Source organism: Myodes glareolus, chromosome 9 (assembly GCF_982192425.1).
Source record: "Myodes glareolus chromosome 9, mMyoGla1.1, whole genome shotgun sequence".
NCBI classification, from domain to species: domain Eukaryota; kingdom Metazoa; phylum Chordata; class Mammalia; order Rodentia; family Cricetidae; genus Myodes; species Myodes glareolus.
The window spans coordinates 62,478,729-62,504,313 of NC_142034.1; the positions used below are offsets into that span (position 1 = coordinate 62,478,729).

Sequence of the window (25,585 nt, forward strand, 5' to 3'; positions counted from 1 at the left end):
AAAGGTTTAATTTAGTGTTAAGAGTGTCCTTGTAATATTTTAACTTATGAGAGTGTAGGTGCCACATTTATGCCATATGGGGTCAGAGAACAATTTTTGGGAGTTGGTTCTGGGACTCTGTTGAAGCAAGATCTCTCTTGTTTCTGTTGCACTGTGTGCTCCAATAGCTAGCCCATGGGTTTCTGGATGATTTCCTCATCTTCACCTCCCATCTCACTATAGCAGTTCTGAGATTACAGATGGATTCTAGAGATTAACTCAGAATTTCAAGCTTGCATGACAAGTGCTTCTACCCGCTGAGCATCTCTCCAAATCTATCTTTGTAATCTTTAAATTTTTAAAAATTTATATTCCCTGGGCAGTGGTAGTGCATTCCTTTAATCCCAGCACTCAGGAGGCAGAGGCATTTGGGTCTCTGTGAATTCGAGGGCAGCTTGGTCTTACAGAGTGAGTTCCATGACAGCCAGGAATACACAGAGAAACTCTATCTTAAAAATCAAAAAAAAAAACAAAAAAATTATTTTCCTTGGGCAGTGGTGGCACACACCTTTATTCCCAGCACTCAGGAGGCAGAGGCAGGTGGATCTTTGTGAGTTCAAGGCCAGCGTGGTCTACAGAGCAAGTTCCAGGAGAGCCAAGGCTAAGCAGAGAAACCCTGTCTCAAAAGAAAAAAAGTGTATGTATATACACACACCACATATACAGTATTTGGATGTCTTGCCTATATTGTATTTATGCACCATTTGTGTGCCTGTTGTCCATAGCGGTCAGGAGAGGGTATCAGATCACCAGGACCTGGGGTTACAGGTGTTTGTGAGCCACCATGTGGGTGCTTGAAATTAAAGCCATGTCCTCTGCAAGAGCAGTCAGTGTTCTTAACCACTGAGCCATCTCTCCATATAACAGTAGTATATCCTACCATTATACTCCTGATGCCTATTTTGTCATGTCTTTGTTTTATACATATTGATTCAATTATTCAGATTTTGGCTTAGTTTGGTTTTATTTTTCTGGTTAAAGCACAGCAACCTTTGTAGCCTACTTATGTGGATGCTATAATAAATGCAGACATATCTGCATATAATATTTAGTTTAATTTGTATTTATTTTCTTACAGCTCTCTAAAATTTAAAAACACTGGCTTTCTTTGATCATTCCAACATTCATAAGTATGGAAAAACCTTGAATACACAATACATTTAAGTCCTTAATGTAAAATGTTATAAAACACCTTGCCTTTGCAGCGAGAACACACAGACACCTTACGCCATTTGAACGTGATGCTAATGTTTACTGAATGCGTGCTGGACCTAACAGCAGTGAGGGGTGGGAACCCTGAGCTGTGCACATCTGCTGTGTCCTTGTACCAGATTCAGGAGAGTGTAGTCGTGGACCAGATCAGCCAGCTAAGCAAAGATTGGGGGTAGGTGCCTCCTGCCATTCATTTCCAGTTTCTTTACGCTTCCTATAAACTTGTATTTAAATATAAGCATTGTTGTGTGTTAAAAAATCATGTCTCAGTTTTAAAAGCTGAAAGGAAATCTAAGTTGTTTAATTGTGTGAGATGTTACAAAAATTTATTATGACCTTAACATCACCTTTCTCTGAAAATTTACAACTGAAGATACTTGATGACCAAGGAGGTCATACGGATTTTTGTTTCGGTGTTCCTGTAATATTCAAAGTTCATATATCTTTCTCCATACTAATTTTTCTCTATTTATGAGTTAAATGTATATTTAAAAGTCAAGACGGGAGCTGGAGAGATGACTCAGAGGTTAAGAGCATTGACTGCTCTTCAAGAGATCCTGAGTTCAATTCCCAGCAACCACATGGTGGCTCAAAACTGTCTGTAATGAGATCTGACACCCTCTTCTGGCATTCAGGCAAACATGCTGACAGAACACTGTATACATAATAAATAAAATCTTTAAAAAAAGAAAGAAACCTCATAAGAGGTCTTTAAAAAAATTAAATGAGTCAAGGTGGCGCCAGGTGTGGTATTACACATGCGACACTTGGGATACTAAGGCAGGAGGGTTAATAAATTTGACACCTGCCAAGGATACATGGGAAAACCTTGTCTGGGGCATGCAGGGGAGAGGGTTGAGGATGAAGTCCTCTGTGGCCTGATATTTGGCATGCTGAATCTTGTGGTCAGTTCCAAGGATAATAATTCTCTGCTCCTGTCTTCTGGTGCAGGCGGGTGGAGCAGCTGGTGTTATACATGAAAGCAGCACAGCTGCTGGCAGCCTCCCTGCATCTCGCCAAAGCCCAGATCAAGTCCGGGAAGCTGAGCCCCTCCACAGCTGTGAAACAAGGTACAGGAGCATGTCCCAAGTCAGTCTCTGCTGATCTTTTGTTTCTAATTGTTTCCTTGATAAAGAAAAGTCAGAAGTACTTGATCTGTCTTTTCATACTGAAAGATCAGAGAACCTGACTTTGTCTTGTCTTTCAGTGGCCATGTAGTGTCACTTTCTTTCCAAAAGCAGGAAAGGTACATGTCACTGTTATTTCTGGAAGGAAATTAAAACTAATTGCAATTTCAACTTTGTTTCAGTTGTTAAAAATCTGAATGAACGATATAAATTCTGCATCACCATGTGCAAGAAACTTACAGAAAAGCTGAATCGCTTCTTCTCTGATAAACAGAGATTTATTGATGAAATCAACAGTGTGACTGCAGAGAAACTCATCTACAATTGTGCTGTGGAAATGGTAACCTTTCCAAGGCTATTGAACACCTGCTTAATATGATCTGCCCTTTAAGAGTTTATATCCTACCCTTTCTCAAGTCTTAAGTGTTGTGATTACCTAGTGAAGTAATTGGATTTAAGTGACATTTGAGTACTTAATATAGTGTAACTTTTTCTCTTTTCTTTCTTCTTTCTTTCTTTTTTTTTTGTTTTGTTTTGTTTTGTTTTTCGAGACAGGGTTTCTCTGTAACTTTGGAGCCTTTCCTGGAACTAACTCTTGTAGATCAGGCTGGCTTTGAACTTACAAAGATCCGCGTGCCTCTGCCTCTCAAGTGTAGTTGTAGTGTAACTTATTTAATAAACTTACTATAGTCCATAATCCCAGTTGTTACACTTGATAATTTTTACTATATTTTCTTTTAAACTTCATTTACATAGGCATGATCTCATCCTTTTATAGTTTTATCTAAAATTTGGGTTACTGTTTCTGCATTTTTCTGCTAATTAAGAAATTCTGGCTCTGTAAAACTTATTAAAAAAATAGTGCTCTGTTAATCCACAAAAATGTAGGTGCTTGAGTTTGACTGAGTTACTTTATATAGACACTGAGGAAAAACTGCTTTCCATTTCTCTGAGTATAATATTGGAGTTTTCTCTATCTATTTACTGGGGGAAATGACTGAGGAATATATAACATTTAGTTATTAAGTATTTCAATTAGAAAATTTATGAACTAATGTTATTTTACCTGTTCAACATAATAGATCTCTTCCATTTAGAGAAATTACAGTTGTACTATTGCTATACCCTTAGATTTACCTTAATAGCTAAAAAATAGTTTTGTGAAATAACTTTGGAATGTAAGCTGACAAGAATATGTCCTATTGCTCTAGACTATTGATTGGAATGGCAGGTAGTATATAACAATATACTACATTAGGACAATAAGAATTTTATGCTAGGAATTATATTGCTTCTTCCTTTCTGGGTTTAACCATAACATTACATAGTCTTTCTTCCTTTCATCAAAATATGTTGATTTTAATATTTTTTAAGCTACACTGTTTATAAGGACTTATATATCTTTGGAGCTGCAAATCTTCTCATTTTGTTTCTGGTTCCAGGTTCAATCTGCAGCCCTGGATGAGATGTTTCAGCAAACTGAAGACATTGTATATCGGTACCACAAGGCAGCCCTTCTTTTGGAAGGCCTAACTAAGATCCTGCAGGACCCTACCGATGTTGAAAATGTGCATAAATGTAAGTCGCTGTATAGTAGTGCACAGTAGTGCTCCCTCACCTACAGTCCAGCTTTCTACAGCTGGCCTCAAAACTATTAAATGAAAAAACTCAGAAATAAAACGCCATAAATGTTTTTGTTTGTTTGTGTTTTTTGAGACAGGGTTTCTCTGTATAGCCCAGGCTGTAGTGGAACTTGTTCTGTAGACCAAGCTGGCCTTGAACTCACCTACCTCTGTCTCCTAAGTGTTGGGATTAAATGTGTTGCCACCACTGCCAGGTTCATAGTTTGTTTGTTTTTAAGTCTTTTTGTTTAGTTTTTAAATAATTGAGTATCATTATGGCATTTAAAATTTTTATTATTTTTTTATTTTATGTGCTTGGGTGTTTGCCTACATGTATGTGTAAGTGTACCACATGCATGCCTGGTGTCTTCGGAGGCTAGGAAAAGGTATCAGACCCCCTGGATCTGGAGTTACAGAGAGTTGTGAGTGGTTAGTGGATCTGGGACTTGAATCCAGTCCTCTGGAAGAGCAGCAAGTGCTCTTAACTATTGAGCCGTCTTTCCAGCCTTCATTAAGGGTTTTTTCAAACGAAATTTGTTTCTGTTGTTTCCCCTTGCCTCTCTTCTTCCCCATCCACATTTTGCATTGTTCTCTGAGTTGTCCTCGGCTACCTGGAACAGGACTCATCCACCCCTTTGTCCAGTATATACTGTATATATATACTTGCTGTATTTGTTCTCTATATCTATTTGTCACTTAGTAACAGTGGTTACCAGGTATAATGTATTGATAGTGCTATGCTTGTAGATAGAATTTGATAGTATTTATAATTCCAGGCATAAATTGAGGGTCTTAGAACGTGTCCTTTGTGTGTAAAGAAGAACACTGAGTTTAATTAATTGTAGTTTGTCCTCTAAGTGTAAGTTTGGGATCATATTCTTGAGCTGAATCTTGGCTTTAAAACCTTAAACAAATTATTAATCTTTCTGTGGTCTCAGTATCTTTTCTCTAAGAAGTTGAGAACAATGTCAACCTTTTATGCTGTAAGGATTAGAGAGGCTGCATATAAAATATATAGATTATGCCAGGCATTGGTGGTGCACACCTTTAATCCCAGCACTCAGGAGGCAGAATCAGGTGGATCTCTGTGAGTTTGAGGCCAGCCTGGTCTACAAGCGTTAGTTCCAGGATAGGCATCAAAGCTACACAGAGAAACCTTGTCTTGAAAAACAATAAATAAATAAATAAATAAAGTACATCTTACTTTTATTCTTTAGATCTTTTCATTACATTATATTGTTTTCAAGTTCCTGTTTAAGAATGTAGGAAGACGTTTTATTACTTAATAGAACTCTTTTAACCTTTCTAGGCTTAGAAACCAAAGAATGTTATAAAGATCTCTGTACTACAGATTTGATGAAGCTAACAGAACATAGAGTGATAGGGTACCCGTATGATACATATTTCCCTAGTATCTGGTATATGAGGGGGGCAGCTGTTCTTGTGTATATGGGCATACACAGTTTAATAAAAGAGGACGGCAGTCCCGGCGTCACTTACATCTCTAAGCAAGTGAGTTGTTAGATCTGAATCTTTTCTTAACAGTGTGTTAGTCCCATTTTTACCACTGAAGCATTAAATTACAGGTCCTATCTGAATTGTTGCTGGACAGAGAAAAGAAAGTATATTCATTCTGTTAACTCTGGGGCAAAGACAGAGCGGCGGAGCATGGTGGGAGAGTTGTAATTTTCCCCCTTAGTTCCTCTGTTCTAGAAAACACAAATAGTTTTTTTTTATTAATAAAATTTTAAATTTTATTTCTAGATAAATGTAGTATTGAAAGAAGATTGTCAGCACTCTGCAGTAGCTCTGGAGCTGTCTGAGCAGCAGACTTGTCTGTGGACCAGCATGGGAACATGAGGTGGCAAACTTGGGATGATAGTTTGGTTCTGTCACCCACCCCAAAAATCCGTGGTGACTACCAAAGAACAAGCAGCAACTTAAGAAGGAAAAACAATATAAAACTACATGTTTGTAGAAAACCTGCCTTATTGGAGAAGTCACTCCCCTTTTCCTTTTTCCTTATAGAAGCAGAAGCAAAAGAGTATCCACACATTGAACCTGGCAAATAAATGTACCTTAGAACTAGAATCATAAGTACAATTATTCTTGTGGATAATTAAACAGGAAAGAAAGTGAGTGACACTTTACTCGACTCTGAGTAATATATGAAATTCCTTGCTTTGTTGAGGCATATGCAAGCAAAGAGTCTACAGCTCATCCAGACAGTTTGAGATTTGGGGTAAGTTTGTCTGAATCTGAGCACACATCTTTAAACAGCTCAGGAGGAAGTGTTTTAAGAAGAAGCAAAAGGTGACTCTTGGATGAATTGTGACATCTTCAACTTGATCTAATGTGGACATAATTTAATCTTCCAAAATCTTTCATATTGCACTAATTTATTAAAATAACTGTGTATTGAATTTTGCAATTTAAAACTAACTGAGGCACAACGGACTTGTTTAGAATATTTTACTTGATTACATACATAGGCTCTTTTCAGAATTCATGTGTATTCTCCATTGAAGTTTTAAATGGTCGAAACTTGCATTCATGTGAACCTTTGCATTTTTCTCACCTGTAATCTTCACCAACAGATCTTCTCAGTGGTATTTTGAGTTGCTGGTTGTTGCATTTTTTGTTGTGCATGCAGAATGTGCATTGATACCTGTGACCATAGGTTTATTAAAGGCTAAGTTTATTTTGGCAGTATTAGAAAGCTATCATGAATCAAGAGATACTCTTGAGAATTTTAATAGGGCCAAATCAAAGTGATGAATAAAGGCTTGTTAGTGATGTGGAGTTTCTACATGAAATTAGTAAGAAGTGAGGTTTGTTTTCCTTAGAAAACTGGGCAGCTCTCTCCAGACTAATGTGCACTTTTCAGTGTTAGTCCTGACAGTTCACCAAATAGCTAGTCACAGTGAATTAACATCTCTCCAAGAACGGTTCCTGTGCTGTATATTGTTTGGTTTCTTTTACTTACATGCTTGAATACTTGAATAAAGCATTCACCTGTCTTAACCCTTTCACATAGTGACCTGGACTCTGGTAGCTGCGCAGAAGCTCTTTGGCATCGCACTTGACAGAGACAGCATGGTTTTCATTTACTTGGTAGACAAAGTAATGTAATTTTTACATTATTTATCTGTGTGAAATTCCAGAAGTTAATTTGGACATTTATTTATAAGATGTTTGTATTTTTAGGTCTTTACTACAGTGTTTCTACCTCTCATTTGTAACTGCATGCATTATTCTCCAAACTAGGTAAAACTCACTGAATCATTGTGTAATAGCCTTTTTTAAATTGCTTGTACAAATGTATATTAAGGTTAAATAAAACTGACAATGTTTTTAGGTTACAGTTGGGTTGATATTAAGTGGCTTGTCAAGCCAAATGCTTCTTTAGTGAGTAGGTTGAAAACTTGGTCATTAATAGCCTTTGTCCTGCTCCAGGATTTAAGACTCTTGGTGGCTGTCATGCAGGCTCCTGAAAACAGACTATACCCCCTCCTTATATTAGTGATAACTGTTTGCGAGAATTTTTTTAGATTTCACACTGAATTCTTTCATGTTCTTTTAATTACCATGTTATATCTCAGTTGATTTTCCAAGTAAGTAGATTTAGTTGGCCTCTTATGCCACTTTTCAAAACCACAATGTGAAAAGATTCAGAGAGGGTAAAGTTGGTGTGAAGTCAGGAACTGGCAAGTGTGGAAACCACACTGTGACTCACGCTCTTCTCATGTCAGAGGTCTTGTAGGTGGTGTGTATAAAGCAGCAAAGTCTCACAGTGGAGAACTAACTGTAAACTCACGAGTAATGGTTTTGATTATACTACCATTATCAAGGCTAATTGTTTAAAAAGATTTTTGCCTTGATTATAGCAATAATAAATAAATGTTTTATGTTTCTGTATTTTTATTTCATATCTGTATTTCATAAAATGGAAATAGACAAGTTCACACATTCATGGGTCAGCACCAGTATTCAAGTTATAACCTGGGGAATTATTTACCATAATACGTACGTAGAGGAATTACCAGGGAACCTGCTGATTGGCCTTTCTTGCTATGTGAATTTTCTTTAACTGTCCCCTATTGAAGACCTGTTCTTGACATAATCATTTCCTGCAGCCCCATGTGCTCTTTCTCCTACTAGAAGAGTGCTGGCCTCATAAATCAGGTATAGGAGCTTGTGAAGAAGCTCTTGTTAGTTGGCATTTCACTCTCTAGGGATGAAAAAGAGAAAGTTGAGTTGAATGAAGAAGAGATGAGAGCATAGAACAGGTCCCTCAGAATGATGCATCTGACATGTCTAGGTCCCTATACCTCCCCCTGCATGGAGCAGGTGCTTGGTGTCCACTTCCTAAAGCACTTCAGGTCAAACAGGATGGCATCCCTTCTTCCAACTCATCCCTTTGCTGTTTCCTTCTCTACCCAGCTGACCCTGTCAAGTAGCATCTCTTGCTTGGGGATATTGTGCTTAAAACTACTGATACCCAGTTTCATTATTTTGTTTGAGAACATTCAATGAATGAATGAATGACTTATTTTCTATAACATACTGCCCCTCCCCCCAGTTCCCACAAGAGATGCTGTTCTACAGTCCAGCATAAGAACCAGGAAGTACTGTGATTATGGATGCCCTGTCTCAATCTCTAACAACAAGGAAGAGGAACCTGAATTGGGGCAAATTAGGCATGAGCGTGTGGACTCAAATATTTAAAAACCTTGAGAAGGAGCACAAACTTCACTTTTAATTGCCCTTCCTTATAGTCTTTGTGAGCCATTCTAATTGGCATTTCTATAGGACAGTAACTTGGCAGGGAGCCATTACTGCTCAGAGAACTTGTCTTGCCCAGTCTCATACTGACCCAGCTCTAGATGGCATTTGACTTTGTGGGTTCTGAATCATTGAATCAGCAGCTGTGCAGACTACTAAGTCCTTCCCAAGTCCCTTTCATGCTTTACAAAGACCTGGTGAGAACATTATCTTTGAGTGAAGAATCAAAATGTCAAGGCAGCATTTTTGTCAAATAAATCAGGAAATTGAACCCGAAATGAAGGCCCTAAAAATACAGTGCAGCCAGGTGTGTGGTGCCCACCTTTAATCGCAGCAATGGGGAGGCAGATGCAGGTGGATCTTTGTGCATTTGAGGCCAGCCTGATCTACAGGGTGAGTTCCAAGACAGCCAAAGCTACATAGTAGAGAGAACCTATCTCAAAAATAAAAAATAAATTTATAAAGCAGTGCCTATAGGAGATGTATGATAATCCATGATTAAAATGATAGCATTTGTACAAGAGATGAAACCAAACTGGCAAAGGATCAAGAGGAAAAAGCAACAAGACTCTGATCTCACTGCCAGGGTGACCACACAGCACTCGGTCAAACTGCACAGGAGACCAGGCCACAGAGACTGCTGTGGTGCTGAGGGAGAATAGTGTGGGGAGCAAGTGGAATTGTCTGTAGGCTTTTTGTGGGTTGATTTTGTTTGTTGTTCTTAAGGTTTATCCCTATGAGTGTTTTGCCTACCTGTATGTATGTACACTGCATGTATGTCTGATGCCCCTGGAGACTAAAAGAGGGTATTGATTCCCTGGAACTGGAGGTATGGGTTGTTGTGAGCCACCATGTGAGTGCTGAGAACCAAACCTGGATGAGTCCTCTGCAAGAGCAGTATTTAACCACAATTGTCTGTCCAGCTGTGGGTTTTGCTTTGCTTTTCCTTGGTTCAATTTTAAAGTTTTATGAAGACCTTTGTTGCTGAACAAGTATTAGCAGATTTCCCAGGAGTTCCATGGGCTGGGCTGTCCTGGAGACTGTTCAGCAGTAGATATCTATGTGAAGTTGCCCAGCCTCTCTAAGATGAGCTACCTGAGCACACCTTCCAGGCTCTGCCTCAAGCAGCATGCTGCATCTAAAACTGTCCTGTGCTCACACCATGGGTAGATGTTAACTTAAACATTATCTATTGAAAACTCTATTCTGCATCTCCTCCAGGGTCTCTGCAGCTCAATTTGGCAACTTAATTTAGGGGTCCACCTGGTCACAAACCAGCTCTGTTGTGTTCAGCTGTGTCCTTGGGCATCTAAAATCTCTTAATTTGCCAAGTAGGGGAAGAGTTTAGCCCTTCTAGGGTTGAAGGAGGATTGACTGAAGTTGCGCTGAAGTCATTTGATCACCACCTGGCACAAGTAAGAACTCTGATACCTGTGCTGTCATTACTCAAAAGCTCTTTTATGATAGTTTATTTTGTTTTAGGACAGGGTAAAAAATAACTTGGTTTTGTATTTGTTTGAAGCAAAGCCTAGATTTAGGGGTCAATGAAGCCACATGCATTGTGGTCAGTTAGCAGCTAGAGAGGTCTCATTCTTGAAAAAAAAAAAGCTACCTTTCTACAACTTACCCTTCAGGGCTTGGCTTTGGGCATCCTTATGTTGTCCTTTAAGCCGTTTGACTCATTTAATGAAAAGTATGTATCAATCTAATAATTGTTATTTCATTTGGTCCCCAAAGACACGCAACATTTCAAAACCACAGATAGTTTATAATCCAAAGAATGGTACTGGTTCAAGGGTAGATATGTAAAATCAATGGAATAAAGTCCAATTTACAAAACTAGAGGTGAACATTGTGGCCATTTGAGTTTGACAAGTCAAAACTCTTTGAAACAGAACACATTGCACATTAAAGAACTAGAAAAAATTAGTTTGCCCAAATATTACTGGGAATAATGGATATCCATATGCAAAATTCAGCCAGACCCTGTCATACTGCAAATAAAATATAACCTGAAATGTTAGGGTGCATTGTAGGAAGCACATGTGCATTACAGTAAAGAAGAGCTCCTATAACTCCATATAGCACCAACCAAAGTAGAGAACTGCTTGGGGCTGGAGAGATGGTCAAGCAGTTAGGATCACTTACTGAGAGCCAGGGTTCAGATCCCAGCACCCACAGAACAAAGGTGGGCATCCTATACAGGCCTATAAGTCTGGCTTTAAATGGGGAAAAAGATAGGATTATTAGAGCTTGCTGGCTTCCAGCCCAGCCAGGAAAATGCAAGCCTCAGGTTCATAGAGAAACCCTACTTCAGAGGAATATACAGAGGATACCCAACATTCTTTTGGCCCCTATATGTGCAAACATAAGTGCATGCACCCACATATAGCATTTACACACATTGGTTTACAGCATTTTTCGTTGTTTTTTTTGAGACAGGGTTTCTCTGTGTAACAGCCCTGGCTCTCCTGAAACTTGCATAGTAGACCAGGCTGGCCTCAAACTCACAGAGATTTTACCTGCCTCCCTTCCCTTCCCCCAATGCTGGGATTAAAGGCATGCATCACCACCGCCTGGCTGATTTACATCATTTTTTAAAAATATATATGTGTGTGTGTATACACATATATTAATTTTTATAGAGAACTAGGGCTAGCGTGATAGCCTAGCAATTAAGGGCACTGCTCTTGCAGAGGGCTTGGGTTCACAATAGTCTTGTAACTCCAGTTTTGGGGGTTCTGATTTCCTCTGGGTTCCTCAAAACACATCTTCAGAGGCAACTCATTGACTGTGCAGAAACCCTCAGCCAAACATATTCTGACTGGCTGGTTAATGAGGCCCCTCCTAGCTGAGAGGTAGTGAAGGTCAGGGACCGCTGACCTCAATTGTCCCTGAAATCTACTGGAATAATGTGCAGTAACATTTAGGTTTACAAGTCTTCAGCAACCTCCCGACTTCACTTCCCACAGCCCTAGCCTGTGTGACTCCTTTCCCCTTTACAGAACAATCCTCAGACTTTGGCTGGGAAGCGCCCCACAAGGCATGGGTGACATGAAAAGTTTTTGTTTGTGGTAGTGGTGTATGTTATGATTTGGATACAGGTGTACCCCAAAGGCTCATGTGTTGAATTTGGCCCCTAGCTGATGGTGCTGTTGGGGACAGGTGGGAGGAAGTTAAGGATGTATCCTTGAAGAGATATTAGGTACGGCCCTTCTTTCTTTCCAGCCACCATGATGTAAGTAACTTTGTTCCACCACGTACTCTAGCCATGACTGCTTCACCACAAGCCCTGGGACCATGGACTGGAATCTCTGAAACCATGAGCCAAATACATCCTTCTTCCTTTAGGTTATCTTGTCACGGAAGCAGAAAGCTGACTAACACACTGCGTACTGGCTGTTGAAGCAGCCCAGACCTGAATGGAGGCCTCCTTTCAGTCTCTGCATTGGTCCCAGCTGCCCCTTGATGCCCTGAAGAGCCCAGCAGCTTCTCCATACGGAAGTCTCTCTTCAGGTCCGCATTCTGGCTCCACTTTATTTGGCAAAGTGCTTTTGGCACTAGGCTCAGGCTCAGATTTGTGACTGTTTAGAAAGGCCTCTTAACCACTGAGCCATCTCTTCAGCCCCGGCCTCACTGATTTTTATTTGGGGGGGCCTTACTCAGGCTAAGCCAGCAGCCTAACCTGAGCTATATTCCCAGGCTGTAAAAACTATAAATATAAATTCACTTATTTTGAGACCTAATAATTTTAATTAATTCTTTACCTTTTATAAAAGCTATAAGATCAAAAATCAGAAATGTTGGGCTGGAGAGATATCTCAGCGGTTAAAAGCACTGACTGCTCTTCCAGAGGTCCTGAGTTCAATTCCCAGCAACCACATGGTTACTCACCACCACCTGTAATGAGATCTGGCACCCTCTTCTGGCCTGCAGGCATACATGAAGACAGAACACTGTATACATAATAAATAAATATTTTTAAAAATCAGAAATGTTGCATTAATTACCCACAAAATGTAATGTCATAGTCAGTTTACTGAACACTTTTTAAAATTTCAGGACAGCAGAAATGTGCTTTCTCACTGTGTAAGAAATCCCACAGTGGATGGCAAGCTGAGTGAGTCATTTATGGGCAAACTCAGGAGAGAAACCACCTGTACAACAGAGGGCTAGCTATTCTCCAGATGTGGTCACTTTATGTATGTGACAGGAATGGACCAGAAGTCCAAAAGCTCAGCTTGAAGGAGAACCTTGCTGTGTTTGGGAACCTCTGTAAAGAATGTGTGGGAGCTGAGTACGATCCTCCGCCAACATCCTCTCCCTCCCCATCCTTAGAAACAGCTCGAGAACAGACACTCCCAGAATGACTCCCAATTGCAGTACAGCACCTTCTGCAACCTATCAGAATCCTCATCCTTACACTTGGCTCCAGTCTCATGAGCCAGGAGCTTGAGCCCAGCATCCTGTCCCATCAATCCATGATTACAATCTCTGCTGAACTCAGCCTATCCTGCACTTGGGGATGTAGCTCAGTGGTAGAGCCCTCTCCTAGATTCACAAGGCCTTCAGCACCAGGCATGTGTGTACACAAACACACACACTGTGGAGCAACAATGACCACATCAGAATACTTCCATCCACAGGACTGCAAACACAAAAATTTTAAAGAGTAGCTGAGCCCCGACATCAAGTGGCTCATAACTGTAACTCCAGTTACAAAGGTTCTGACCCCCTCTTTGAGACTCTGCAGGCACCTACACAAACATATGTTCATACAGACATACACTCCAGAAGTGTGATTACTACCTCTCAACCTGGGATAAGGCAAATACCATTTAATTATTTTTCTTTCTTGTTTAGCTTTTTGAAAATGAATACCCAGTGTTAATCCAATTGGTCGAGAATGAGACCACTACCACAGTTTAAAGTCAATTTGAAGCCACCTTTGATTAAATGTTACATAGGTTGATGGTCTCTAACCAGGTCCATCTCCGATCTCCCAGAAAATGGTCCCGAGTCATGTTTTGCAGGGGCTTAAGAAGCTAAACCCGTAATTCACCACATTTCCCACAAGGTCCAATCAGAGGCAAGCATACATCCTGAAGTACTCCCTGCCTGCATACCTCCTACCTACATCCAATCAGGGGCAAGTGTACATCCTGACATATTTCCTGCCCCCATGTGATCAAGCACAAACTAGTACAGATGGGTCAAACAAACTTGTTTAGGAGAGTGAAACATGTGACTTGTTTTCTCCCATAAACAAGTGGCCTCCAGCATTTCAGGAGCTATCTGTCCTTGGGCAAGGGACTTGCAGATCAGAGGCAGGTTTTTTGGGGTTTTTTTGTTTGTTTGTTTATTTGTTTGTTTCATAGAGCCAAAGTTTATAGGATTAAGAACTTACAATGTAACTTTGGCTCTCACACCAGGAGGCTGAGGCAGGAGGAGTACTGTTGAAAGACCTCCGGAGCAAGGAGACTCTCAAATCTCGGAATAACACGACCCTCCAAGAACTCACTAGAGACCGTCCTTGCTGTAATCACATGAGGTTTATTGAAACCTCATGGACAGAAACCAGTGCACTGGGGCCAAAACTCATTTCCCATGCAGAAGTAGAAAGTTCCACCCGAGTAGCTGGGAGAAGGGGTTTTTAAGGGAAGAAACCACAACCCAGTAATCCAAAGGGGGTAGGGAGGGTGTCATTGGAAAATTCTGAAAATACCAGTGATAATCACAGGGGGGGAACTCCCTGTTTCTCAAGATTACTCTCAAGATTATAATCTAACTTTATCTTCAGCTAGTTCCTGAAACAGAGTCACTGAGCTGGCTAACCTAGATTTTTGGCTCTATTTTTCCTGCTAGAGGGTCTGGATTTAACCGGGTCTTTCACTGTGGTTTGAGACCAGGCTAGGAACATAGTGTGAGTATGTGTGGGCAGACTCTCACAAGCTGTCCTCTGTCCTTCACATTGCATGCTGTGGCATTCATGTTTCCCATACACACATATTGAGACTCACACCCAGAAAACAAATAAATGTAATCTATGCATATATGTGTATACTCATAGAACAAGGGGTTGGAGAGCAGTTAAATGTACATGATGCTCTTTCATGGGACCAGGGTTTGGTTCTCAGTACCCATGTGGTGGTGGGTCATAACTATCTGTAACTCCAGTTTGAAGGAATCCAGCACCTTCTTCTGACCTCCACAGCATCAGCTATGCATGTGGTACACATAAATGCATGCAAGCAAAACACTCATATACATACAATAAAATAAGTAAATCTAGGCTGGGCGGTGGTAGCGCACACCTTTAATCCCAGCACTTGGGAGGCAGAGACAGGTGGATCTCTGTGAGTTCAAGGCCAGCCTGGTCTACAAGAGCTAGTTCCAGGACAGGCTCCAAAGCCACAGAGAAATCCTGTCTCCAAAACCAAAAACAAAACAAAAAAGAAAAGTAAATCTAAAAAATAAATAAATAAAACCAAAGTGACTCCCTTAATCGGTGAGTTGGCTTGGGCCTTTGATGGTTCTCCCCCTGCCACCATCTCCCCCTCTGCCTCCAGAAAATCAGAAACCCCGATTTCCTCCCTGGTGGGCAAGACAGTCAGCAAATATGAAGACTACTTGCCTAGACCCTTGCCTGACCACCTCAATGCAAGTCAACCCCATTCTACACAGCTCCTTCATTAGTAACCAGCTTTCAGGGAGGGAAGCTCAGAAAAATGACGCTGTCTATCCAAGGTCATTGGTCTAGGCTTTGTCACTTGACAGAAATATTCCTGTGTTTGCATTTCAACAATGTTTAAAGGAGACTCATTCCCATCCCTGCTGTCTGGCTGTCCCTTCTCTCTGAGAGAAGTCAAGGCTTTTTCTTTTTCTTTTTCTTTTTTTTTTTCAAGATAGGGTTTTCTCTGTAGCTTTGGAGCCTGTCCTGGAACTAGCTCTTGTAGACCAGGCTGACCTTGAACTCACAGAGATCCACCTACCTCTGCCTCCCAAGTGCTGGGACTAAAGGTGTGCACCACCGCCAGACAAAGTGCTCTACTGATAAGCTACACCTTGAGCCTTTCTTGCTCTTTACCCATTGCTGGGAAATGAAGTCTTCCCAAACTTTCCCCAAACTTGGTTCCTTCATCCAAAGAGTAATACTTACTTAGCTTTCCAGTTTCCCCTGGTTTGACTGGGTGACTGTTGCTGAAGGTCTCTCAACAGGTGCAGCTTGCTGGTGACTAGGGCTGTTGTCATGGGGTAACCCGTTAGGATGGATGCCCGCTCTGGTCCACAGCAGCTGATACTGAGAAACTTGACATCAGCCTACCAACGATTTCTAGTCTTCTGCAGAGGAAAAGTGGAAAGAGTGGCACACCAAAGATGGTGTCCAGCTGTGTGTGTGCAGAGGGCAAGTAGAAGGAATGATTCCTCTCACTGGGGATCCGGGGAGCATTGGTGGGCAGGAACCAGTTTGGACTGGTTTATGAGGCTGAATTTCTTTTCTTTTCCAGGCCTGGTGTCGTGCAAATATGAAGTCTGTAATTTCCCGTGGAGAAAAGGGCACGCACTTGGCATTTTAGCTCTGTGAACTGAAGTGCTCAGAAGAAAGGCCCAGATAGGTTAAGGAGACTACAAGGCCTGTTAAGTATTTTCTTGCCAACAAACCTCTCTGCAGATGCAAATAATCCCAATCAGACCAAATCAGACTGAATTAAGAGATACCCAGGTTTAATTGGGTGCCTGTGCTCCCGGGTGGTCCCAGGAAAACATGGAGATGGGGGAGGAAAGCCGAAACAACTACTGGAGAGAAAAAGGGGAGACCACGGGGAACCCGGAGACCATGTGTACGTTCTCTGGGGGGCAATTTAAGTAGCCTGTGGGAGTAGTCCCGACCTTCCTTGGAGAGGGGTTACCATTTGGTGGGCTTTCCTGGCCCTCCCTGGGGAGGAGTCACCGTTTGGCAGGCTTTCTTGGAGGTGGAGTTTGGACTGAGGCAACACCCAGGGGAGGGGACTTATGCCAGGAGCTGGGGTGAAGCCCCCAGGCAAACAATCCAGACTTTTTGTATCAAGGGTGCCAGGGGGCTGAGGTGACGCTTCCGACCAAATAATACCAATCAGAATTTCATCATTGTGGAGAGCTGGAATGTTGGAAAACCAGAAAGAAATCATCTTGGGCTTTCTTGAGTCTCCTTCACAACACCCTTATAACTACCAGGTAAAACCTTTTGGAATGCACTAAACTCTGCTTCCTCAAGCCAAAAGGTAAGACTGTCACCAGACAGCCATCTGCGACCCTAGAAGAGCACAGAGCTCTCCTCTCAGCTGCCACCTGCTTACCTGGTGATCCCGCCATTACAATTTGCCTGGTAAATGCTTGGATTTATGACTTTCTTTTGTTCTGCAACTATAAAAACGTCATGAAACTCTTTCTACATCCATGTTAGTGAGGGCAATATGAATCCATACTCCTGTGCCATAGTAACTCACGTTTGGTTGGGAATAAGCTATCCATTTTCTTTGTTTTTTAATATTGGCAAAATGTGTGTGGCTGGCATTTCTGGGTACTGTGAAGCAGTGATTAGCAAAAGAGACAAAGAATCGATTTTCTTGAGGCTTAGAGACATTTGGGTAGGGCTATTTATCCTATCATTGTCTAAATACAAACTGAGCCCCCCAATCCCAAAATCAAAAATGGAAAATTCTCCTGTTATGCCCAGATCACGGAGTCCCCCCAGAACCAACTAGGAGACCAAATCCTGTATGTAAAAGCAAAGAGCCTTCATTCTACACAAGTTTGCAAACTCGGACTCTCCAAGCGGCCAACATAGCTGAGTGAACAGAGAGCCCCAAGCTCTCTAGAGTAAGTCCTAATGTCCGTGGGTAACTAGGCAGCTATCATGAAATATGTTTCAGAGGAGATTACAGCAAAATTCACTAATTGCAAGAAAGCAGTTAGCAATTAGTCAGAAAAGGGACTGCTAGTAATGTCAGACAGTCAGTACCTGAGTTTTACCTTAAGATAGTATAAAAAGCTTTCTGCTAACTCCTAAGTTCTCAGCCTAAGAACCAGTTAATTCTAATTTATTAAACTTCTGGTATTACTAGAACTCACTCCACTCTTGAGGGTCTCCCTTGACTGACCCACAGGTCAGGGAAAGATCGTAAAAATTCCTTTGTTCAGAGCTAATGCTTGGTGCCCTACTATAAAAAGTGGGTTCGGCTGGGCAGTGGTGGCGCACGCCTTTAATCCCAGCACTCGGGAGGCAGAGGCAGGCAGATCTTTGTGAGTTCGAGGCCAGCCTGGTCCACAAGAGCTAGTTCCAGGACAGGCTCCAAAGCCATAGAGAAACCCTGTCTCGAAAAACCAAAAAAAAAAAAAAAAAAAAAAAAGTGGGTTCAGAAACCAGCCTTTTGCCACAGCCTAACAAATACCATCTCTGGCTGTGGTCTCAGCTAGCTGATAAGCTTTTGTGCCCTGTGGCGTTTTTTTTTTTTTTTTTTTTTTTTTTTTAAGTTTGCTTCTGGTTGTCCTAGGATCTGGTTTCTGGAATAATTTTGCTTCTGGTTTATTAGACTTAGTGGTGTTCTCATCTTTGAGCAAACCCCCTGGACCCAACATCAACATGTAGAAGAATGAAAATAGACCCATATTTATCATCATGCACAAAACTCAAGTCCAAATGGATCAAAGACCTCAACATAAAGCCAGCCACACTGAACCTTATAGAAGAGAAAGTGGGAAGGACACTTGAACACATTGGCACAGGGAACCACTTCCTAAATAGAACCCCAGCAGCACAGACACTGAGAGAAACAATTAATAAATGGGACCTCCTGAAACTGAAAAGCTTCTGTAAAGCAAAGGGATATGGTCAACAAGACAAAACGACAGCCTACAGAAATGGGCTTCACTAACCCCACCTCAGACAGAGGTCTGATCTCCAAAATACACAAAGAACTCAAGAAATTGGACACCAAAAGAACACATAATCCAATAAAAAAAAAAAAGGAGTACAGACCTAAACAGAGAACTCTCGATAGAGGAATCTAAAATGACTGAAAGACACTTAAGGAAATGTTCAACATCCTTAGTCATCAGAGAAATGCAAATCAAAACAACTCTGAGATTCCATCTTACACTTGAAAGAATGACCAAGATCAAAAACACTGATGACAACTTATGCTGGAGAGGTTGTGGGGAAAAGGGAACACTTCTGCATTGCTGGTGGGAGTGCAAGCTGGTACAGCCCCTTTGGATATCAGTGTGGCGATTTCTCAGAAAATTAGGAAACAACCTTCCTCAAACTCCAGTAATACCACTTCTGGGTATATATCCAAAGGATGCTCAATCGTGCCACAAGGACACGTGTTCAACCATGTTCATAGCAGCTTTGTTTGTCATAGCCAGAACCTGGAAACAACCTAAATGCCCCTCGATTGAAGAATGGATAAGGAAAATGTGGTACATTTACACAATGGAGTACTACACAGCAGAAAAAAATAATGGCAGCTTGAATTTTGCAGGAAAATGGATGGAGCTAGAAAACATTATTTTGAGTGAGGTAACCTAGACACAGAAAGACAATTATCACATGTACTCACTCATAGGTGTTTTTAAACATAAAGCAAAGAAAGCCAGCCTACAAACCACAATCCCAGAGAACTTAAACAACAATGAGGACACTAAGAGAGACTTATATAGATCTAATCTACATGGGAAGTAGAAAGTATAGAAAGACAAGATCTTCTGAGTAAATTGGGATCATGGGTACCTTGGGAGAGGGTTGAAGGGAAGAGGGGAGAGGCAGGGAGGGGAGCAGAGAAAAATTTAGAGCTCAATAAATATCAATAAAAAATATTACCTGTGGGGTAAAAAACTTTGTCTCACACACAAAGTTACATTTAAAATATGGTATAAAAGTAAATTCTGTGTTTAGACTTACGCCTGATCTTCAGGTGCCTCACTATGTAAATGCGGATCCTTCAAAACAAAAAACCAGAAATCCCAAACATTTGCCACAAAGGATTATTGAGTACGTGAACGATTTGAATGTGGGTGTGGCTCCAGGCCGAGACTGATTTATTTGTGAAGGACTTGGTTTAGACGACACAAAGGGAACAGTTGTGTGGAAATAAAGTGGCAGGGAGAGTTGCGGGCAGGCGGGCGGGCGGAGTGGACAGCAGAAGGGGGTGCGTGCCTTCAGGGCAGGAACGGAAGATCAGGCTTCAGGCTGAGTATCCACAGGGATGAAAACCAACGCTGGCTTCGGAGCAGTCCAGGGTGGGCTGATCTCAGAGTTCTGCGTCAGCTCTACTGAGCGCCGTCTGCATACCCACTTCCTCTTCGGTCTTCCGCTGAGGGTTTCCGTCCCGGCGAAGAATCGGTGGTGGCTCCGGACTGTGAGCTGTAAAGGAGGAGCCTTCGCAGCAGGGCCAGCGCAGGGCTCCTGAGTGGCGATTGGCTTAGCCGGCTGCCCCCGCTGAGGAGCAACCCACCGAGCTGAAAGGGATGACTTGCCTTGATTGGTCAGTTCCATCCACACCCCAACAAATGCACGTCAACAAATGAGGGACGGAGTAAAATCTGCCTCACCTCAAGAGGAAGCCAGAAAATCCGGCATTCGAAAGATCATAGGTTGAAGGTCATCCTTGGATACTTGAGAGCCTGTTTCCATCAATCACCAATCAATCAAAAATCCTGTATAAACTGTCTTTATGCTTTTAGGAACACACACACACACACACACACACACACACACACACACACACGAAGGACAATTAAGAACAAAAGAGGACATGAAACTGAAAGGGCAAGGCAGAGGACACGGAAGGGTGTGGAGGGAGGGAAGTAAAGAGGGAAATGTCATAGTTTATATCATCTCAAAAGTTAAAAAAACAATTTACATAATACTTTAAAGTGTCCTATAGAAGAGGCGTCAGTGAATCCTGCAAATGCGACCTCTCCGGCCTTGTTGAAGGCCTCTGGCAGGCCAAACATGGCAAACATGGTGCTGACAGGTTTTGCCTTTACCCTTCCCCATGCTAAGAACCGTTAGATTACATTCCTAAAGCTAGTCACCAAGATCTAATTTGGCCACTTCCTCCTCTTGATGCTGACTACGAAGAAAGGTCCAGCTATCAAAAGTCCAGTAACCAAAAGCCCCCTTTTGACTACCCTAATTTGCATGACCAATCAAAAAAAAAAAAAAACCAAAAACCCAGCCCATCCTAACCCAGGGGCTCCTCCTTCCCCTTTATAAACTTCCATTTGCCTGTGGGTCATGTCTGTCTCCTCCCTGTCTAGAGACAGTCCTTGGTATCCCTGGGGTAAATATCCCTTCCCCTCTCCCTTGTTCCTTTTTCCTTCTTCTTCATCCTCTGTCCTCCGCCTTTGCCTTTTATTTCCTGCCCTCCGTCCCCCTAGGACAAACCGATCTCCTTTGTGCTGCGAACTTGGTCTTGGTGTGCCCTGTGCCAACTCCGGTCCTTCCACTTACAAGAGCTGTGTGTCTCATGAAAACTGTTGAGCAAAGAAGACTATTTAGCAACCTCGCCTGTGAAGTAGGGCCTTCACCTAATTTAGAATGCAGAGCTTGAAATGCTTTGCCTGTAAAATAACATGTTCATCTAAGACGACTTGATTCTCCCAGCTCCTTGTGCAATCTAGGTCCAATGAATTCTAGCTTCTCTGCTCCCCTGCCTTCTGTCAACACAGAAACCTTAGCTCTCATCTTACGAAGACAGTTTCCTCTGGAGCCATTCTCAGTGACCATGGCCCAGGAACATGGGTGTAGGTTTCCCTAAATTCCATTTTCTAGGTTTTATGACGTTTCTACAGTTTTTCAGAACAAAGAGAGTCATTAAGTCAAGTTTAAAATACATTGGCGGAGGCATCAGAGAGACAGCTACAGCAGGATGGCGGAGACTTTTCTGAACTTATTAGACCCTTCCTTCCACCAGCCCCAAAGCTAAAAAAAAACACCAGCAGATCAATTGATAGTTCCCAAAAGGTTTCTTTCTATTAAGTCACAAGATGTTAGCTCAGACACAGAGGTGGGCAAGAAATGGCTGTTTCGAGGGGCTAGAGCTAGCCTGAGATGAGGTAACTAGCCTCTGGATCTATAACATCCCAGTCTCTCTCCACAGGACTGAAATTCTAGTCAATCAGTCGGGCAGGCACAGCTTCTTGTCAGGAGTTTTCCATTCACACTGTCAGTGAATTCTAGCTACCCACGTGCCCCCCTCAATGAACTCTAACCATCGTTGGCCTTCTGATAATTATATTCTAGCCACCTAGACACCCTCCAATAAATGTCTACTTGTCTCGCTTGTGAACCGGAGGTGATATGGTGGCATGGGAGTCACTAAGTATTCATGTAGAGCCAGGCAGTGTGGGTAGTGTCTGTACATGGCTTTTCAGCGGAAGCTTAGTTCCCACAGCTATTAAAATGGAGATAAGTCTTACCCCATCTCTCAAAGTTACTGTTTATACTCATTGATGTAAATTATATATAAATGTATGTAAATGGTCTGATGCCTGGCTTGTGTTACTTGTTTGTTACTATGTTATAAATGATATTATATCTATCGACGATATTATATCGACAGCAATCAATTTGCTGAGGGTGGTGGCCACACTTTTAATCCTAGCACCAGGGAGGCAGAGACAGGTGAATTTCTGAGTTCCAGGCTAGTCAGGGCTACAAAGTGAGAGCCTAAACAAATTTTTTGAAAAAAATGATTATTTTTAAACATGCGTATGTGTGTATATCTCTGTGGGTATATACAAGTGAGTGCAAGTGTCTGAGGAGGTCAGAGACATCAGATCCTCTTGGAGCTAGAGTTACGGACATTGAGAGCTGCCTGATATTGGTGCTGGGAACCAAACGCAGGTCCTCTGGAAAAGCAGTATACACACCAAGCACCGAACCAATTCTTTTATAATAAAGGAAGAAAGGGACAAAGAAGAGGATAACAATAACAATAATGATAACTGAGTATCGACTGTATGACAAGAACCATGCTGAGAGGTTTGCGGATTTCTTAGTCCTCACAATCCCACGAGTTGCGGGTACCGCTGTCATCCCTTTCTCAGAAGAGGAAAGGGTGTCAAAGAGGCGATTTGGTTCAAGTTTGCAGACCAGGAAAGACTTGAACCCAGTCAGAATCTATAAATTTAAACCTTCATACTCACGAGGTCCACACTTAGAATCCTTGCAACCTGTGGCCAACTTACTTTCGTCTCCCACCACATCCCTCTTAACAGCCAGATCGCCATACTTCTGACCACGCCCACTCTCATTCTCCCTTCCCTCCCCCCTACCTCTCTCATTCCTCCCACTCCTGGGCGGGCCACGCCCACAGGTCGGGCCAAACTCTTGGTCTGAGTGCCTGCCCTGGGCCCCGCCTCCTTCCCCGTCCCTCAAGTCTGGCCACGCCCACGCAAAAATCCCTCCCACCCGCGGAGCCACGCCCACAACACGGTTCCCCTCCCGCTCCAGCGGGCCACGCCCACATCGTCAGATGCCACGCCTACTTCTACCCACACCTCCGGCCTCCTCCCCCTCCCTTCTGGCCACGCCTCTCAGGCCACGCCCTCTCCAGCCAGTTGCCCCCAGGCTCCGCCCCTGGCCTCGCTGTCTCGGACGCCTTTCTCGCGCTTGGGTCGCCATTTTGCTGTAAGACGGCGTGCGGAGCGCTGTTCTCTCTTCCTTCGGCAGCCGAGGCTGCGGCTGGCCGGGCTGGGGTCGGGACCAGGTAGGCGGGCGGGAGCCGCGGCGGGCGGACTGCGGCCCGGCGAGCCCGGAGCATCGTGTTCGGCTCGACCGACCTCAGTGGCCGGGAAAAGAATGATTGTACTCCACTCAGACGTAGAAGAGAGGAGTGATATAAGATACTCTACCCGAAAATGCTTTTTTATTGTTGATAAGAATTTTTCTTATTTTGGTGTTGCCGCAATTTGGGTGTTTAGCTTTTGTGAGGGATACGAAAATACTGAGCCGGGCTTTGAGGCCTGAGGAAGTGTAAATTCTAGTATCTTACGGTTTCTTTCTTTCTTTTTTTTTTTTTTTTCACTTGCGGTGCTGGGGCCGAACGCAAGGTGCTTCAAGCTATGCAAGGTGCTTCAAGCTATGCAAGGTGCTTCAAGCTATGCAAGCGGCTCAAGCTATGCAAGCGGCCTGCCTTTGAGCCAGCCCTGTCCTAGTGCTGAAGAATTTAAATGCACAAATAAAAATAATTAATGCATGCTATTGAGCCCCACTGTAGGACACCTTTCTCGTCCTTTTCCTGTAACTGCTCTGGTTTGTACCATTGTCACCCAATCTTTGCGTAGATATGAACATTATATTCATTAGCTATCCTGAGATTTAAGATAGAGCTAGTGTTTCTGCTCTTAAATAATCTTGCGGTTTGTGAGACTTGGTGGCCCACCCCTTAATTCCAGAGACAAGTGGAAGATCGTGACTCCCCATAGCGAGTTCCAGGCCAGATAGGGCTACAGAATCTTAAAAAAAAAAAAAAAACAAAAACAAACAAAAAAAACAAAAAACCTTGCAGTTCCTTTCATTGACCATATAGCTCTTTACTTGGGATAAATTTCAAAAATTGACACCCCCCTCAAAAAAAAAAAAAACCCCAAACGTGTTCTTTCTTTAGCACTTAAAATAGGTCTTTTCTGAGTAAGGTATGTTTACAATAGACATTGCAAAATCGAGGTATTTGTCTGATTCTGTTGACTGTGGAGTTCATCAGGTTGCCAAGCCATGTTTTGTGTGACCCAGTATCATGCAGCCTATTATTGTATGCAAAGTACAAGGCAGACTGAGACTGGGGCCAGTGTCCTGAGTAAGAGGCTGAAAAGTCGGAGAAGCTTTTCTCTACTGTGATTTTGTTAAGGAGTCTGGAAAGTAATGACAAACCCATCTTGGTTTTTTTTTCTATTGATTTTATTAAGCTATACATTTTTCTCTCCTCCTTCCCTTCCTCTCCCCTCCCCTTCAACACTCTCCCATGGTTCCCATGCTCCCAGTTTACTCAGGAAATCTTACCCTTTTCTACTTCCCATGTAGATTAGATCCATGTAGGGTCCTCATTCAAACCCATCTTATTAAAACAACTTCCCCAGATGTGGGGCTGGAGGTGTGCGTGGCCAACTCAGTGGTTAAGAGTTAGTTGTTCAGGACTGGACCCACCCACGTGGCAGCCCACAACCACCTCTCATGCCAGTCTCACAGAATCTGATACCTTCTTCTGGCCTCCAAGGGTTCTCGGCTCACGTGTACAGACAGACATGCAGATAGAACACTCATGCACATTAAATAAGATTAAAACGTTTACTTCTCCAGGTTTAAAATAATTTTAAATCTAGTTCCTGCTTCTTCAAGTTGTCCCCAAGAAATAGAAACTCAGAAATACATAGCATTGGCCATATGAAAGCGTTCTGATGACAGGTGCACAAAACACCGGGCATCGCAGAAGAAGAATCTTAGCGCTGCCCTCCAGTTTTTCAGAATTGCATTTTGTACTTTTTGTTTTTGGAATTGGTTGAACCCAGGCCTGCTGCACAAAGCACCCACTATTCCCTAAACATCAGTCTATCTCATTGGTGTCAGCTTTTTTTCCATGCTAGAGTTGAACCTAGGCCCTGTATATGATACGCAAACGCTCTACCACTGCAGCAGATTCGCTAATAAAAGTAACTTCTGTATACTTTTTGTTAACATGTGACTTTCAGTTCTGTTTGCCAATTATTGTCCCCGAAGTGAGGCTTTGTTCAGCGTGCATTGGTTGACCCTCTGCT

The 25,585-nt window shown here is 42.4% G+C and overlaps 2 protein-coding genes and 1 long non-coding RNA gene across 12 annotated transcripts in view; 2 read left to right on the forward strand and 1 right to left on the reverse strand.

Moving 5' to 3' along the window:
• The window catches only part of Ulk2 (unc-51 like autophagy activating kinase 2), a 73,278-nt gene extending 65,360 nt beyond the window's left edge, over positions 1–7,918 (forward strand). For all 3 annotated transcript variants that reach the window (XM_048448183.3, XM_085695059.2, XM_048448184.3), the window contains 5 exons: positions 1,245–1,423; positions 2,203–2,321; positions 2,561–2,718; positions 3,821–3,956; positions 5,765–7,918. In XM_048448183.3, coding sequence (XP_048304140.1) covers positions 1,245–1,423; positions 2,203–2,321; positions 2,561–2,718; positions 3,821–3,956; positions 5,765–5,823 — 651 coding nt within the window. In that variant the 3' untranslated portion in view covers positions 5,824–7,918. The remainder of the gene's footprint in view (positions 1–1,244; positions 1,424–2,202; positions 2,322–2,560; positions 2,719–3,820; positions 3,957–5,764) is intronic.
• Positions 7,919–19,835: 11,917 nt separating this feature from the next.
• LOC125409301 (uncharacterized) lies at positions 19,836–22,209 on the reverse strand. Its single transcript, XR_015738856.1, has 2 exons — positions 20,378–22,209; positions 19,836–20,284 (listed from the first exon to the last, which is right to left on the reverse strand). It is a non-coding gene; the product is annotated as an uncharacterized LOC125409301 (long non-coding RNA).
• Positions 22,210–23,405: 1,196 nt separating this feature from the next.
• The window catches only part of Prpsap2 (phosphoribosyl pyrophosphate synthetase associated protein 2), a 35,380-nt gene continuing 33,200 nt past the window's right edge, over positions 23,406–25,585 (forward strand). For 2 of the 8 annotated variants that reach the window (XM_085695049.2, XM_085695053.2), the window contains exon 1: positions 23,406–23,541. The gene's annotated coding sequence lies outside the window, so the exon portion shown is untranslated. Of the gene's footprint in view, positions 23,542–23,614; positions 23,808–25,585 lie in introns of those variants that run through there. The other 6 variants (XM_085695050.2, XM_085695052.2, XM_085695051.2 and 3 more) reach the window with 5 other exon arrangements.